Below are 14,647 nucleotides of genomic sequence, written 5' to 3'. Positions count from 1 at the left end.
TTTGTTACTAACCCTATGGATCTTATGTTGTCCGAATAACTAATTTTTGATTGATTGATTGGTTTTTAGTACAAGGTTCACGACACTGCATATTTTATTATCTGCGAAAGTTCAAAAATTGTACTTAAATTATAATTCTTGACATTTAGTTAAAAAGAGGAATTTAGTGGGATATTACAACTTTCAATCATTCGTCAATCAGAACTTTCGATTCAAAGAAAAATCGACCTTATGATTATTACACTACGTTCGTAATTTGAAGGGTCATATACTGTTTGCCAAAAGATTGACCACAAAACCACGGTTTATTGTCATAATTGATTGGTGGAAAGATGTAATTGTAATACCCGTAACACCCTTTTAATCGGGATAAAATATGACACGAATTCTACACGAATTGTTTTATATAACGCGCGCGTACAACCCTAGTTATTCGTATTCTTACATTTGAAATTGTTGTCTATGAATTTATATGTCGATTATAGTGTTTGCCGTGTCGGCTATTTTTTGTATTCGAGTATTTTTATTTTTATATACGCCTCTGCCATTACATTTTGAAGAATTATAATAATTATGTACCCCGAGCAATGACAAAATAGGTAATTATCACGTTAAATGAACAGCGCCATCTTTATATTTTTTGGATAATGTAGGCTGGAAACTCTGGAAAGTCTCCCATTGGTAATTTGGTAGTAAACATGGAACCTTCTCTTACCGTCATATTTCGCTGTGACTTCATATCACTCTTGAATATTATAAATGGACAATCTACACGGTATTTTGGGTAAATTCCCTTTGCCCATTTATACTCTTTTGGGAATTTCACGCATATAGACGATATTTGTTCTAATCCTAAATCATGATTGACGAATGATTGATAGAAAGTATTTGAAATTAAATAACTGAGCATTCTTGTTCTGTTTATTAAGTACTCGATTTCTATAGTGTATTCAAGTTAGTACTCGAGACAGCCTGACTCGGCCCATCTCTAGTCGATTGTCTTGTCGGTGTGACAGTCGTTTATCGCTGCTGTTTATCGTTGAAAAGAAATGTGTTAATTCGATTTTCGGGTTTTAGTTTGCATTAATTATTGTTATTTTAGTAATCTTGAAAGTTTAAACAACGGGCGGGGCTGTTAAAATGACGGTCGACGGGGATGAGAAGCCGGCTAGAGACCGCGTATTTATGGACATTTCCATTGGTGGTTTGCCTTCCGGGCGTATAGTTTTTGAGCTATTCAACGATGTGGCACCGAAGACTGCTGAGAATTTCCGTGCACTATGCGCAGGGGACATGGGGCTGGGCAAAGTCACCGGGAAGCCGCTTACTTACAAGGTTAGTTTTTGGTTAATTTTTTTACTGATTTTTATCACCTTTTTTTCTAATCGGTAATTGCTCTAGGCTATTATAAGTCTTGTTAGGGGCAGTAATATTTTAATACCGAAAAGTACTGGTAATCTGAAGGTACTGAATTAAATTCTATATACACCTAAAGATATAATAGTTACTAGACAACATTGATTCATTTGTTGTTTAACTCAGTATCAGACAACTGAAGACTACTCTTCTCATTGCTCATTGAATAACATTCCGCAGGGCATGGTCTTCCATAGAGTTGTAAAGGACTTTATGATCCAAGGAGGGGATTTTACCAATGCGAATGGCACCGGAGGGGAGTCCATTTATGGCGGTACTTTCGAAGGTTAGTAGGACTACTTAACTTGCAGGACTGTACATGTAATAAGTTCATCTTCAAAATACCTAATTGCATTTGTCAGAAAATAAATTTAAAGCTCTTGTGAAGCTTACTTTATGTATAAAAGCTTATTATAAAATTAATGAATACCGAAATGATAAAAATTCCAATTTAAAAACAACAATTAGATTTTTATATGGTCATCTTCTGCGTTCTACATCTTGATTAGCATTTCATAGTTTATCTTTGACTGGATCCTATTATCAAATAAATTGATCTTTATTTAGTTGTCAAATAATTACACACACTCAACTGTTTGTATATTTTTTTAGTGTTGCTAGCATTTAACAACAAGAGTCCACTAATAAGGTGGTCTGATTTCAAATTTGAAATAATTTGTTTTTCAGATGAAACCTTCGAAATAAAGCATGACCGACCCTACCTACTGTCTATGGCTAACAGAGGGAAGGACACCAATGGCTCACAGTTCTTCATGTAAGTTTGAGGATTGGTAAGAATGAGAGATAAATCAGCTGATCAGTCCAGACAATTTTTTTGAAGAATAAAAAGAGAGGGATTCTGGAAGTTTCACACCCAACTGGGCACCCTCAGGCCTGTTGTCTTAAACGTTGTACCGGGTGAGAGCCTTCAGCGCTCCCCAATTTGTCCGGCCAAGTAGTTAATGCCATCTGCGGCAAATCTACAATAAGTCACGTCAAAAAAAAAAAAAAAGGATTCTGGAAGTTCTACCATTTTGATCGGCTATACAGGTTGTGAGTAGCTGCAGTAATTTTAACCGGAGGAGACGTTTGTTATGGAAATATTGCCAATTCAAAGTTTAACTACGTATGTTACCTACTGAATAAAGATGTCATAGAAAAACGTGTCAAATGTCGCAATTATTATTATTATATTTCTTTATTGAAGTTCATAATAAGTAACATGACCGGATCTACCTATGGGCTGATTGAGCTGCAGCCCAGGGCCCCGGGGTTACAAGGGGCCCCCAGATCCCGCTAAAAAGTAGACCATAATTTGAAAAAAAAAATGTCTGTTAAAATATTTCTTGCTATTAGTTGAGTATTAAGATAGGCCCCCAAGTAGTTTCAGCCCAGGGCCCCACAAATTCACGATCCGGCCATGATAAGTAATAAAGAAAAAAAAATTGTTAGATCTGTCTTTATTTTGTAATAAGAATCTCAAAATGTATCTTTGACCTAGGAAACTCACTTCATCGTCTTTGTAATATTATTTCGGACATTTACATTACGATTTCTATTCTATATAATCTATGTATCTTTTTCTATGATGTTATTGGTACTAAAGTAGATAGATAGATAGAATCTTTATTTAGGTTTAAGACATTACATAGATTTGTTAATATTAAAATTTGAACATATATGAAATGTAAGACTTAAAACGGGAATGACGGGGGTTAAGTATGGGAGTTGCCCCACCACACTTTTGTGTTATTAACCAAGAGCCTCCGTGGTCTAGTAGGCTCACAATCCAGGTTTGAATGCCCATGGGGACATTGTCGAAATCACTTTGTGAGACTGTCCTTTGTTTGGAAAGGACTTTTCACTCTAGAATAACCTAATTGTCTAAAAAAGTAAGATGATTTCGTGCTTCGGAGAGCACATCAAGCTGTTGATTCCGGCTATTAGCCGTAAAAACACCTCCACCAACCCGCAGAGGACCAGCGTGGTAGAGTATGCTCCATACGCCCTCTGGTTGATGATGAAACTTTGTGTAATAATCCTTTTTTTTCAGCAATTTTAGCCTTTCATCTCCAGGACTGAACTTGTTAACATATTTCATGTTTGTCTTAGGTGTATTATGAACAAAAGGCAAAAGGAAGTCTTCTAACTTCTAATCTAGCAATTCGTCGCCATACACAAGGAATTGGCTCGTAAAATGCCAACATAAGTTTTAGAAATTGTAATGCTTTTATATGTGTTTGTGAAGATAAAATTATTGACAGGCCTTGTTGCCAGTGTGGTCTGCACGGTAAAGCAAACGCGCCCGGCGCGACTACTATCGCGGCCTTCGACCATCTTTGCCACCTAATATTATTTGCGGTTTACGCGGTTATTATCATAATTAACACACATACATACATAAACTCACGCCTAATTCCCACCGGGTTAAGCAGAGAACACATAGTACCGTATTATGCGTTTTAATTACTCCTAATAAGTGTTCAGAATATTTTTCTTTCTTACTATTGGTTGGAAACCGTGACGATAGCGCGACCCGTGCAGCCTCTGGTAATGAAGTGTAGCTAAGCCGCCATTAACGTGTGTTGTATGGTTGTGTAGAGGGCGCTGGACCGCCGCAGCAGGCCGCGGAGCCCCGCTCTAGCACCCGCTCTCATTTGTTCTGTTCTGTGTGTTGTAGAACAACACAGCCGGCGCCGCATCTCGACAAGTAAGTAACTTTACAAGTACCTACTAACTCGATACCGATTCCGATCCCGTTTCTGATTCCGATCCCGATCACGATACCGACCGCGATCCCGATTCTGAGCCCGCTCCCGATCCCGTTTCTGATCCCGTTTCTGATTCCGATACCGATCCCGATTCCGATACCGATCACGAAACCGACCCCGCTCCCGATCCCGATACCAATACCAACCCCGATACCGATGCCGACCCCGATAATTACCACTCGAATATGCCATACAAATACTAACGTGTCGACCCCCATTGTTACAGTGTGCACTGTGTATTCGGGCAAGTGGTGAGCGGCGCGGCGCTGGTGCGGCAACTGGAGACTCTACCCGTGGACCGCAACGCGCGCCCGCTGCAAGACGTGGCCGTGGCCAACTGCGGGCAGCTCGTTAGGCTCAAGCCTGGTACGTCATTGTTAACATTACCATCATTAAAAAGTACGTAACTCAGTGACACAGTGTCGCTGTGATCATGTGGTACAGTGTCACTGTGGTCCTTTGGTACCGTGTTGGTACAGGTTGTGAGAAGCTGCAGTAGTTTTAGGCGGACGAGACGTTCGTTGTGTAAAAAAATACGATTTAAAGTGTAACTATGTTACCTATTGAATAAAGATATTTTTGAATTTGAGTGTCACTGTGGCCCTATGGTACAGAGTTTCTTTGGTCCTGTGGAACAGTGTAACTTTGGTCCTGTGGAACAGTGTAACTTTGGTCCTGTGGAACAGTGTAACTTTGGTCCTGTGGAACAGTGTCACTTTGGTCCTGTGGTACAGTGTCACTTTGGTCCTGTGGTACAGTGTCACTTTGGTCCTGTGGTACAGTGTCACTTTGGTCCTGTGGTACAGTGTCACTTTGGTCCTGTGGTACAGTGTCACTTTGGTCCTGTGGTACAGTGTCTCTGTGGCCCTGTCATACAGTGTCACTGTGGTCCTGTAATGCGTTATCTTAAATGCAGTTTTCACTAACACAGTTGGTACAACCATTATAGACGGCGATACGGCTCACCACCTATCACGTTTGTCTAAAAGAAAGCTCGGTGAGGTGTGGGTACTTAGTTCATCTTGCGATGTATGTACCTCTGACTATACTATCATCATTAAAGGTACCGTCATTACCTATGTCAGGATTGTAAGATCAACCTCATCAACCCTGGTGTCAGGGTTACTATAGAGCCGCCAATGTCAGGGGCATGGCTCACTACATACTTAAGTAAATGGTAACCGGGACCGACTGCTTAACGTACCCTTGCCCTCCGAAGCACGGATCATCTTACTTTCAGACGATCAGGTGATCAGTCAGTAATGTCCTGAACAAACCAGGTACACAAAATAAGGAATAATCCTACTTATAGAACAGCAACTCTCCGCTCTCCACCAGCGGCTGAGCTAGGTTTACCTCAAACAGGTCTTACTTTAGTCTTCAGTCGTATGACGTCAGACGTCACACACACAGATGCGTGTGTACGATAACGTCAATGTGCAGTGTCTGTGTAACGAGGTGTTTTGTATGAGGTGTGTCAATCACTATGTCTGGTATTGAATGTGTTCCTCTAGTTATTAAATAACTTGTAAAGGGTACATTACAAGTTATTTAATAACTAGAGGAACAAAATTGATTTAAAAGATGTGTTGCTGTTGCAGTTTCTTGTCATTTCTTCTCCTCAGCCATAACACCTTGCGAAATGGCGTAAATTCAAAAATGTTACATTGACCTTCAACAAGTTTATCCATGATAATTACGTTGAATAAATGATTCTGATTCTAAGTGAATTTTGTGCTATAAGTAAGTATATTTACTAAACCAAATAGCCTATTTATATTTCGAATGTTATTCATTGACAGGTAAAAAGCGCAAGCAAGACAAAGATAAAGTTAAGTCGGAGAAGGAAGACAGCGAGGACTCGGACCACTCGCACAAGAAGGAGAAGAAGAAGAAGAAGGACAAGAAAGAGAAGAAGAAGAAACGGTGAGAGGATATAACTACATATTAGTGTTTGGTATTGAAATATAATTATGCTGATTCCAGCACCTCCTAATTCTATTTTAAGTCATTATAAAATATAGTTACAGTTTGCATATCATTTATACATACCTAAATATATAGGGTGTTAGTGACATCGTAACGAAAACTTTGAGGGATGATTCAGACTATGATTCTAATCTGACATCAAGTGGAATTTTCGGTCGCAAAAATATGAACAACTAAGTTAAGTTATACCTGCCATTTTCTTATCCTTAAACATTAATTGGTATTCCAAAAAATGATCTTTTTACTTCAAGGCACTTTTTAACTGACTTCCTATAAACGAAAAGACTCACATTCGCTAAGTTTTTTTTTAAAAAGCGTCCGGTCCGTGTTTTAAATACGTGTACATTAAGTTATGTAGATAGCATAAGTTCATTCCTTCAAAATAAAATGTTATGGCTGTTCAAATAAAGTGCTATATCGGTGGTACAGTGGTGCTAATTCCTGTAAACATCATCTTATTTTATTTTAAGTTATATCTGTCATTTTCTTATCCGCCGAAAAGGAAAGGGACGGGTAATCGACAAGCATAAAATTTATGGAACACACGTCAATTTTAAGCACAAATCTAAAACAACACTATAAAAAATTGCGTTGGCTAATAACCCGACAGAATTATGTAGACAGTAGTGTTGCCGAAAAATCGATAGTTTTACTATCGATAGTAAACAGCCAAAATCATCTACCCAACCGATAGGCCTATCGATAGTATCGATACTATCGATAGTATCGATAGCTTTTTTTTGGCGATACTATTGATAAGCAACGATAGTATCGATAGTTAAAAGATGAAAAACTATCGATAGTATCGATACTATCGATAGTATTGATAGTTGAAAAAAAAAAAACTATCAATACTATCGATACTATCGATAGTATCGCTCTTCGATATTGCGCAAGCTATCGATACTATCGATAGTTTTGTACGATCGATAGTGACCTTATTTTCGATAGTATTGAATGTAGCATTGTGTCGAACAATTCACACCATTTAAAGCTCGTATTTAATATATTTTATATTACGTGGGTGTTTTTGCAGAGGATATTTGGTTTTGAAGTAGGCAATTCTCTAAACTTAAAAAAAACACTGTTAAGTGGAGTGGATAGGATTTTTTTTACAATACTATCGAAATTAAGGTCACTATCGATCATACAAAACTATCGATAGTATCGATACTATCGATAGTATCGATAGCTTGCGCAATATCGAAGACCGATACTATCGATAGTATCGATAGTATTGATAGTTTTTTGTTTTTCAACTATCGATACTATCGATAGTATCGATACTATCGATAGTTTTTCATCTTTTAACTATCGATACTATCGATAGTATCGATAGTATCGATACTATCGATTAATTATCGATACTATAGTTTTTTGGTAAACTATCGATAGTTCGATCGAAAACTCGATAGTTTTCGATCATTCGCCCTATCGATATAGGGCACTATCGAGCGGCAACACTAGTAGACAGCACACGTCAAACGGTTTACATACCCCGTTCGTATTTAAACCCGTCTTCCCTATTGAAATTCTTGTGTTTTCTTGTTGTAATAGCCTCCTTTACGAGTCTGGGGATGTAATGGCGTTCTGTCGATAATATTTGTGGATTATTAAAATTGATCCTGCGGTTAGGGCCCGACTCCAGTACATGTTTATGCTTATTATGTGTTTTAATTATGAAAATAACCGCGTAAAGCTCAAACAATGTATGTCCAGCTTATACATGAATACTAACAAGTAACAATCCCCAGCAGTCAACAATCATCCGCATCAGAAGAAGAAGAGGAGTCGGAAGGTGGGGGGCATCCTCTGGTGGTGACCACCAAGATTGACCCCCGAGAGATCCCTGAGGTCCCCTCCAACAGGTTCCTCATGCGGGGCGGCAGGGACCCTGAGAAAGACCGGAGTGACCCCCGACGGGATAGAGAGAGGTGAGGTATATTTTTAGGGTTCTGTTGTTAACAAGATCCGAGATCCAAGATTTCCTCTTTTCGTGTCGATGGCAAACTAAATAGTATCGGCCCAAAACTTGGCAACCAGTATGGCGCTACCTGCACCGCTCATCAGATCCTCCTGCGTGTAGGGGCCTGTTTAATAAAACTTACAATTGTAAATTACAACGACAATTTGGTGTTCATTACGTAGCTAATATGAAACTTCAAAATATTTGTGATCACAAACTCCACAATGTACATCAAATTGTCTATGTAAGTTACAATTGTAAGTTTTATTAAACAGGCCCCTGGTGTTCGGGCACGCAGGACACGATGTAAGATGTTCCATCGTTTGGGGAACAGTGCCGCACTTGCACTTTAAGGCCCGTATTAATAGATCGATCTCAAACGTCATCTTAAGTGCGTCTCAGCTGAGATTGACTTGAGACGTGAGCAACGTCTTAAGTCTGTCACTAATTAATAAACATGACTTAAGCTCAACTCAGCTGAGATTGATCTCAAGTAGCAGTTGGAGACAAACTCATGTTTCTTTTTTATTTCTTGGCTTAGTTACCAAACTTTCAAGTCCATTTCAATGAGTTGCGCGTGAATAGATGGCGTTTTTGTTATTATTTTTAACCAACAAAACGCAGATATAAGTTACCTACTGACGCTAAACGCAACTGTCAGTATTTGACAGGCCAGACCGATTTGTTTGAATATTTGAATTTTGCAAAATGGATAAAGAAATTTACTTTTTCCTGTGCTGAAAAACAATTATTAAAAAACAGCCATATTATAGAAAATAAGCCGACGGACGGGGCCACACTTCGCATAACAAAATGAGTCGTGGAACTCAGTAACCCGGGAATTCAATGCGAGCCCGCTTACTACGCAAAACGTAAGTTCCCAATTTATTTTGGTCATGAACACAGCTATATATAATATAACCACTTGACAGTCCAGGCGCACTAGCAAATCTAGCCTCAACAGTCCAGGCATTTCGAACTGGCGCGGCGTTCGGTGGGCGATATCGTGGCGTGTTATAAAAAGGCGTGTAACTCAAAAACTACTGTGGCTATAATAAAGAAAATTCAGAAACAGCAAGCGAGACGTGCAATGATTCTAATTAGATAAAAATAAAAAAGATCACATTATAAAATCTATCTCAAATCCAATTAGAATTGACAGAATCCGCTCATTTTTTCAGTTATCCCAGCCATGCCTGTTAATAGCATGTAAAGTATCATGTTCTAGGAACTGTAATATTTTTTATTTGAAAGCGCATTTTTTACACTTTTTACTAGTATTCAAATTATATTTTAATGTTATTTAGTTTAAACACAAGAAATATAAATATAACACCTGGTCACGACTTATTTGTAACACCGTATTCTTACCAAGATGGCCGCCCTCGCTAAGTTTCTGTTTACACTGAGCGTTCCTACCTTTTTAAGTCTATGGTAACTATAGTTACCAATAAAGGGTAAGATTAACATGCACATTTTGTGCATGGAATTAAAGTCGATAATCAGAATCAGAATCATTTATTCAACGTAATTATCATGGATAAACTTGTTGAAGGTCAATGTAACATAACATTTTTGAATTTACGTCATTTCGCAAGGTGTTATGGCTGAGGAGAAGAAATGACAAGAAACTGCAACAGCAACACATCTTTTAAATCAATGAGGATACATTATAAGTTATTTAATAACTAGAGGAACACATTCAATACCAGACATTTTTATCATTTAGGTAATCATTAATTTTATAATAAGCTTTTTTACATAAAGTAAGCTTCACGTGAGCTTTAAATTTATTCTCTGATAAATTTAAAATATTATCTGGTATTTTATTGTAAAAACGTATACATAACCCCAAAAAAGATGAATTTAATTTACTTAATCTAGAATTTTTAACAACAATTTTATTTTTATTCCTTGTATTGTAAGTATGTCTTTCACAGTTTCACAGTTGAAGTTTTGAATCTACAGTAATTCCTAAGAAAACGGTGTAACGGTGATAAGATACATAATACATAAAATGCAATAACATAGTAATTTTACTAAGGCCCATCGTTTTCCATACAAAATTTTAATTTGGAAAGTCTGTATTTAGTTTCTCTTGAAAAGTTGTAATTTGTAACTAAGTTATAACCAGCCAGTACCCCATACATAAAAACTTTATTTTGCATAATTTATAACGAACTAATTACCAAGACCAATCTATACAGATTATAGTTAGTTGAAAATAACTCTATTAGTTTTACGGTGACCTAATTTAGATAAGCCGGTCCATCGCTTCGGAGTATGTTGGACGCGTACGTATACACCGATGAGTGTATTTTTGAGCCTTCAGGTCGTCCAACTGCCCGGAGAAGTAGTAATAACAAAAGTCAGCGTCAAAAGTCTTAACTGTCAGTATTAATCAAAAGTCGCCAAAAATCTCAATCGTCAGTATTGTCCTGGTTGGTGGTGGAAGTGCGAGGAGGCTTATGATAGGCTTTAAAGCAATACACGATGCACAGATTTACGTCACACTCCTCGCACTTATATGCAGTCCTAGACGGTCGTTTGTTCTTAGTGCACATAAAACAACGTGTGGCAGTGGATCCCGTTTTCATCGGAAAATGGTTCGAGGCCACGTACGGTCGCGTTGTTTGGCGTGCCACCAATTGAGTCGTCTCTCTATGTCGAATTAGTTTGGGTTCTGTCGTCAAGTCAATGTTTTTGTGCAACCGTAGCAAGTCTTCAGCCAGCGTCCTCCTAAACTGACGGTGATCAAGTTTGTGTGTGGGATTACTATCGTAAATCACAAAGCAGTTAAAGATTGCTGCATTGTAAAGGCGCCTAAACAGCTTCTTGTACCACACTTTAGTTTTCTGTCTCTCAAGAGCTTGACTGGCAAGATACTGATCTTTGCGGTCGACACCTCCCATTGATTTGTTGTAGTCAAGGACGACAGCCGGCTTATGTACTTGCGTACGGTTATACGTAGTCACTGATCCGATTAGAAGGGGATGGTAAGTGGAGATCATACTAACGAGGTTAGAGTCACGCCACAACATCACCGACAGATCGGAACAGTAAGATGCCACTATTTCACCTTGTCGCATGTCAGTCTTTTTTATAGTCTTTAAACTTTCGGGAACAAATTCTCGCGATAATCTCAGAGTCCCAAATACGTCAGTCTTTTCCTGTTTAAGGCAACGCGCTAATAATGGAGCATTATAAAAATTATCCATTATTAGCGTGTGTCCCCGGTGAAGTAGTGGTGTCATTAAGTCATAAACAATCTGAGAAGTAGCATTTCGCGGACGAAACGTACTGCTCGATTGGTCGTCATGTCGGTCTTGTTGGGTGTCAGGGTCATTAGCTTGGTCCTGCTGGATGACGCGGTCTTCAGGTCGGTGTGTCTGGCTGTCACTGTTGTCAAGTCGCTCTTGCTGTGTGTCCTGATCCTCAGTCTGTTGCTGGGTGTTGTGGTCGTCAGATTGTCGCATTTTTCTTTTTCTGTTGGGGCCATCTTTTCCAGTATACACCCTGAACTGCCATAGGTAGCCTGATGACGACTCGCACATTTCATAGGTTTTTACACCTACTTGAGCGGCTTTGGTTGCTATTTTTTGAGAAATACTAAGTCGGCCATGCCATTTTAGTAGGCTCTCGTCAATAGCCACGTTCTGTCCAGGGTAATACATTGATGAAAATTTGGCATTAAAATAGTCGATGACAGGTCTTATCTTATTAAGTTTTGTCGTGTCCTCAGTCGAGTCATTGTCTACAAAGTGTAACATCGTTTTTAACAGGAAGTATCTGTTGTAGGACATTATTCGCCCAAAGAAAGGAGTAGTCCCAAACCCGTCATAAGAGAAGTAGGACTCCTCCGTCACTTTGGGGTATAATCCCTGAAGTATAATCAGTGCTAAAAACGCTATCACTTCGTCCCGGTCAGTCGGTGTCCAACGCAAAGTCCGTGTATGTTTTTTCGTTTCTCGGTTTTGTTTTAGTTTTGTCAGTTTTTGTTCACCGTAAAGGTTTGTTTGTCGTATCAGCATGTCAACAAAATCAGTGTCAAACATTTTATAAAAAATATCAGTCGGAGTCATGTCGTTAGTAACCGTGAATGTCGGTCCTGGCGAACCAGTAAAGACTTCTCGCTTACCAGTAAAAGTCTGTCTGTCACACGTCCAATTAAATTCAAAAAAATCGTTAGTAGGTGCCAAGTCTCTCACACATATGTCATCAGCTTCCTCTTGCGCATGAAGTAAAGAAATTTGTTCAGTAGTTAGTCCATCATCGTCTGCTGCGCAGTCAGTGGCTGTACGAGTATTACTTTGTGTCGAGAGTGAGATACCCAAGTCAACGTCATTACTGTCGATATCGAGTAAGTCTTCGTCCTCACTATCAAAAAAGTCTGTCATCCAGCTAGTCACAGTCTCGGCAAAGTGATCGTCGTTCATAGCTGAAAAAGTATTTATAATATTAGCACAGATTTTTTATCATTTTCAGGGACTAATTGTATAAGGATATAGTCAAATTAATTAAAAGTGTTTCACCTATTACACTCCTTTTCGACGTACTGGCAGTTGGCGCCGAAAATATAGACGGGCGGACCTCTGCAAAAGAATATAATTTAATGCGAGTTCAAGTACGCTTACACTCCACAATTTTGTATTAACCTGTTACCAGTGATATCTGAGTCGTCGTCACCAGCGGGTGCTACGACGGGAGCAGGCGCAGTGACAATAGATGCGGCAGGTTCGGGTGCCGGTACTGTAAACAAAATATTAATAAATGCGGGTTTAAAGACGATAACTACACTTTTATATGATTATTAATGAGTTTTTTACCGATATAAAATTCGTCGGTGTTCCCGACCACTTCTCCGCCAGCGACGTCGGTGGCTTCGGGGGCTGGATCACAAACAACGCAATTAAGTGCGGGTTTAAATCTATTGTGTTTAAACTATACAAGTTAATCTCTTTAAATTACCAATAATAATGAAGTCGTCCGTGGCCACAGGCACGGAGACTACCTGGCCAACAGGTGCATTGGAAGTCGAAGCCACAGGCACAGAGACTTCCTGGCCAGCAGGTGCATTAGAATTTGAAATAAATTCTATTGCACCACGTTCTGGCGATGGACGTCTAAAACAAAAGCAAACATATAGACAACACAACAAACATATAGAAAAAAAACATAAAAAAAACATAAAAACATATAGAAGTGTTTTTATTATTATTATTATATAGACATGACAATAACATAAATAACAATAACGAAGATTACTTACTGCGTGCGGCGCTTTCGTGGAGGCGCATCAGGCAATAATATACGATCTAATTGCGCCTGCCGCTTTCTGTCTATAAACTCCTGTTGGATATTTATTGGCAGTTTAGTCAAACGTTTTTTCGTAATTTGTCTTTGTGCCCTCACTTCAGCTATTGCAACTCTGAAAAAAAGCAGTCACTGTTTAGAACTGAAGATAAAAGAACGCTAGTTATAAATTGAATTTGTGTGCAATACTACTTACTCTACATTGTCAACTTCGCTTTCTCTGTGTACACGCCCACCTCTTCCCTGTCCACGTCCTCGCCCTCTACCTCTTTGAACACTGAAACGTAAAACAGCATATTATTATGTTATACATACTTTATTATCACGAAAACAGAAATAAATAATATTTACCTTTGACGACTTGCCGACCCGCGACTTGTCGGACTCAAGTCGCGACAATTTTTGTTTGGTAATCTAAAATAAATACTTAGTAATTAGTACCTATAATTAAAACATTATGCTTGCACAGTATTACAAAAATGTCATACAAGAAAACCGCAAAATTAACCACTATAGATATTTGGATTAGTATGAAAGTTAGTATTGTAGCATTTGATTATTAAATTAATTAATAAACCACACAAAAATCATGTCACACAAACACAAAAAAAATGACACCAAAACGTGCTCCAAATACAAACACCAAAGTAACTGTAAGCTCAAACAAAAAATAAGCGCGTTCAAGCAGCCATACAAAGATAATCGCTCCGTTTGTACGAACCCTTAAACCCAGATAAGTCGATGGTAGGTTTAGTTACCATGATAAAAGTTGACCAAATTTGGTGTACCCTGTAATCTAAATCCTGGGCATCTGCTGAAATAATTGTTTATTTAGGTAAATAATTTGTTTCCACGAGTAACTAATAAGTAACGTGATGTATTTAAAACATTTTAAAATATAATGCGTCGTGTAATATTCTGTAATTTGCCTCCATTTTTGTCTCGGGAGACGTTTTTTTTGATACGATATTTTTCTCTTAATGATTTTGGAACAAAATCATGGCTTAAATGTTCAGGTTTTTGTAGAAAACGGTAGAGGATATATTCAAGATGTATGCTAATCAATAAAAATAATATATTTTATATACTTACGGCATATTTCTTGTTTAAAACACTCACTCGCAAACACAGTAGTTGACAGTAGACTCGACCAACACTCGTCTGACTTTGAAAGTTGTTTTTTTAATGTTAT

General features: G+C 38.3%; 2 protein-coding genes across 7 annotated transcripts in view; one reads left to right on the top strand and one right to left on the bottom strand.

Annotated features, from left to right (window-relative positions):
- Window positions 1-1,009: 1,009 nt before the first annotated feature.
- The window catches only part of LOC126369932 (peptidyl-prolyl cis-trans isomerase G), a 30,637-nt gene continuing 16,999 nt past the window's right edge, over window positions 1,010-14,647 (top strand). Inside the window, exons 1-7 of one of the 2 annotated variants that reach the window (XM_050014530.1) lie at window positions 1,010-1,335; window positions 1,597-1,702; window positions 2,104-2,191; window positions 4,097-4,126; window positions 4,414-4,553; window positions 5,990-6,113; window positions 7,934-8,110. In XM_050014530.1, coding sequence (XP_049870487.1) covers window positions 1,141-1,335; window positions 1,597-1,702; window positions 2,104-2,191; window positions 4,097-4,126; window positions 4,414-4,553; window positions 5,990-6,113; window positions 7,934-8,110 — 860 coding nt within the window. In that variant the 5' untranslated portion in view covers window positions 1,010-1,140. Of the gene's footprint in view, window positions 1,336-1,596; window positions 1,703-2,103; window positions 2,192-4,096; window positions 4,127-4,413; window positions 4,554-5,989; window positions 6,114-7,930; window positions 8,111-14,647 lie in introns of both variants that reach the window. The other variant, XM_050014528.1, reaches the window with a different exon arrangement.
- On the bottom strand, window positions 9,645-14,628 carry LOC126369933 (piggyBac transposable element-derived protein 4-like). 5 transcript variants are annotated; one of them, XM_050014532.1, is made up of 9 exons: window positions 14,548-14,609; window positions 14,177-14,269; window positions 13,807-13,869; window positions 13,652-13,732; window positions 13,111-13,570; window positions 12,969-13,031; window positions 12,805-12,891; window positions 12,675-12,734; window positions 9,645-12,580 (listed from the first exon to the last, which is right to left on the bottom strand). In XM_050014532.1, exons 5-9 carry the CDS (start codon window positions 13,328-13,330, stop codon window positions 10,563-10,565), a joined length of 2,448 nt encoding a protein of 815 aa, XP_049870489.1. In that variant the 5' UTR covers window positions 13,331-13,570; window positions 13,652-13,732; window positions 13,807-13,869; window positions 14,177-14,269; window positions 14,548-14,609; the 3' UTR covers window positions 9,645-10,562. The 5 variants fall into 5 exon arrangements, with proteins under 5 accessions (XP_049870489.1, XP_049870491.1, XP_049870488.1 ...); XM_050014534.1 differs by having other exon boundaries at window positions 13,111-13,732; window positions 14,214-14,269; window positions 14,548-14,606; XM_050014531.1 differs by having other exon boundaries at window positions 13,111-13,869; window positions 14,177-14,266; window positions 14,548-14,628.

The sequence above is a fragment of the Pectinophora gossypiella genome, chromosome 10 (assembly GCF_024362695.1).
Source record: "Pectinophora gossypiella chromosome 10, ilPecGoss1.1, whole genome shotgun sequence".
NCBI classification, from domain to species: domain Eukaryota; kingdom Metazoa; phylum Arthropoda; class Insecta; order Lepidoptera; family Gelechiidae; genus Pectinophora; species Pectinophora gossypiella.
This window is presented reverse-complemented; position numbering and strand designations above follow the sequence as displayed.

What these genes read in the sequence shown, in the direction of transcription:
- LOC126369933 (XM_050014531.1), bottom strand. Translation starts at nt 13,330, where the DNA reads ATGTTTTTTTTATGTTTTTTTTCTATATGTTTGTTGTGTTGTCTATAT. An exon ending in CACCGACGAATTTTATATCG is followed by an intron (nt 12,892 to 12,968) that starts GTAAAAAACTCA and finishes TTTTGTTTACAG; the next exon opens with TACCGGCACCCGAACCTGCC. An exon ending in CGACGACTCAGATATCACTG is followed by an intron (nt 12,735 to 12,804) that starts GTAACAGGTTAA and finishes ATTCTTTTGCAG; the next exon opens with AGGTCCGCCCGTCTATATTT.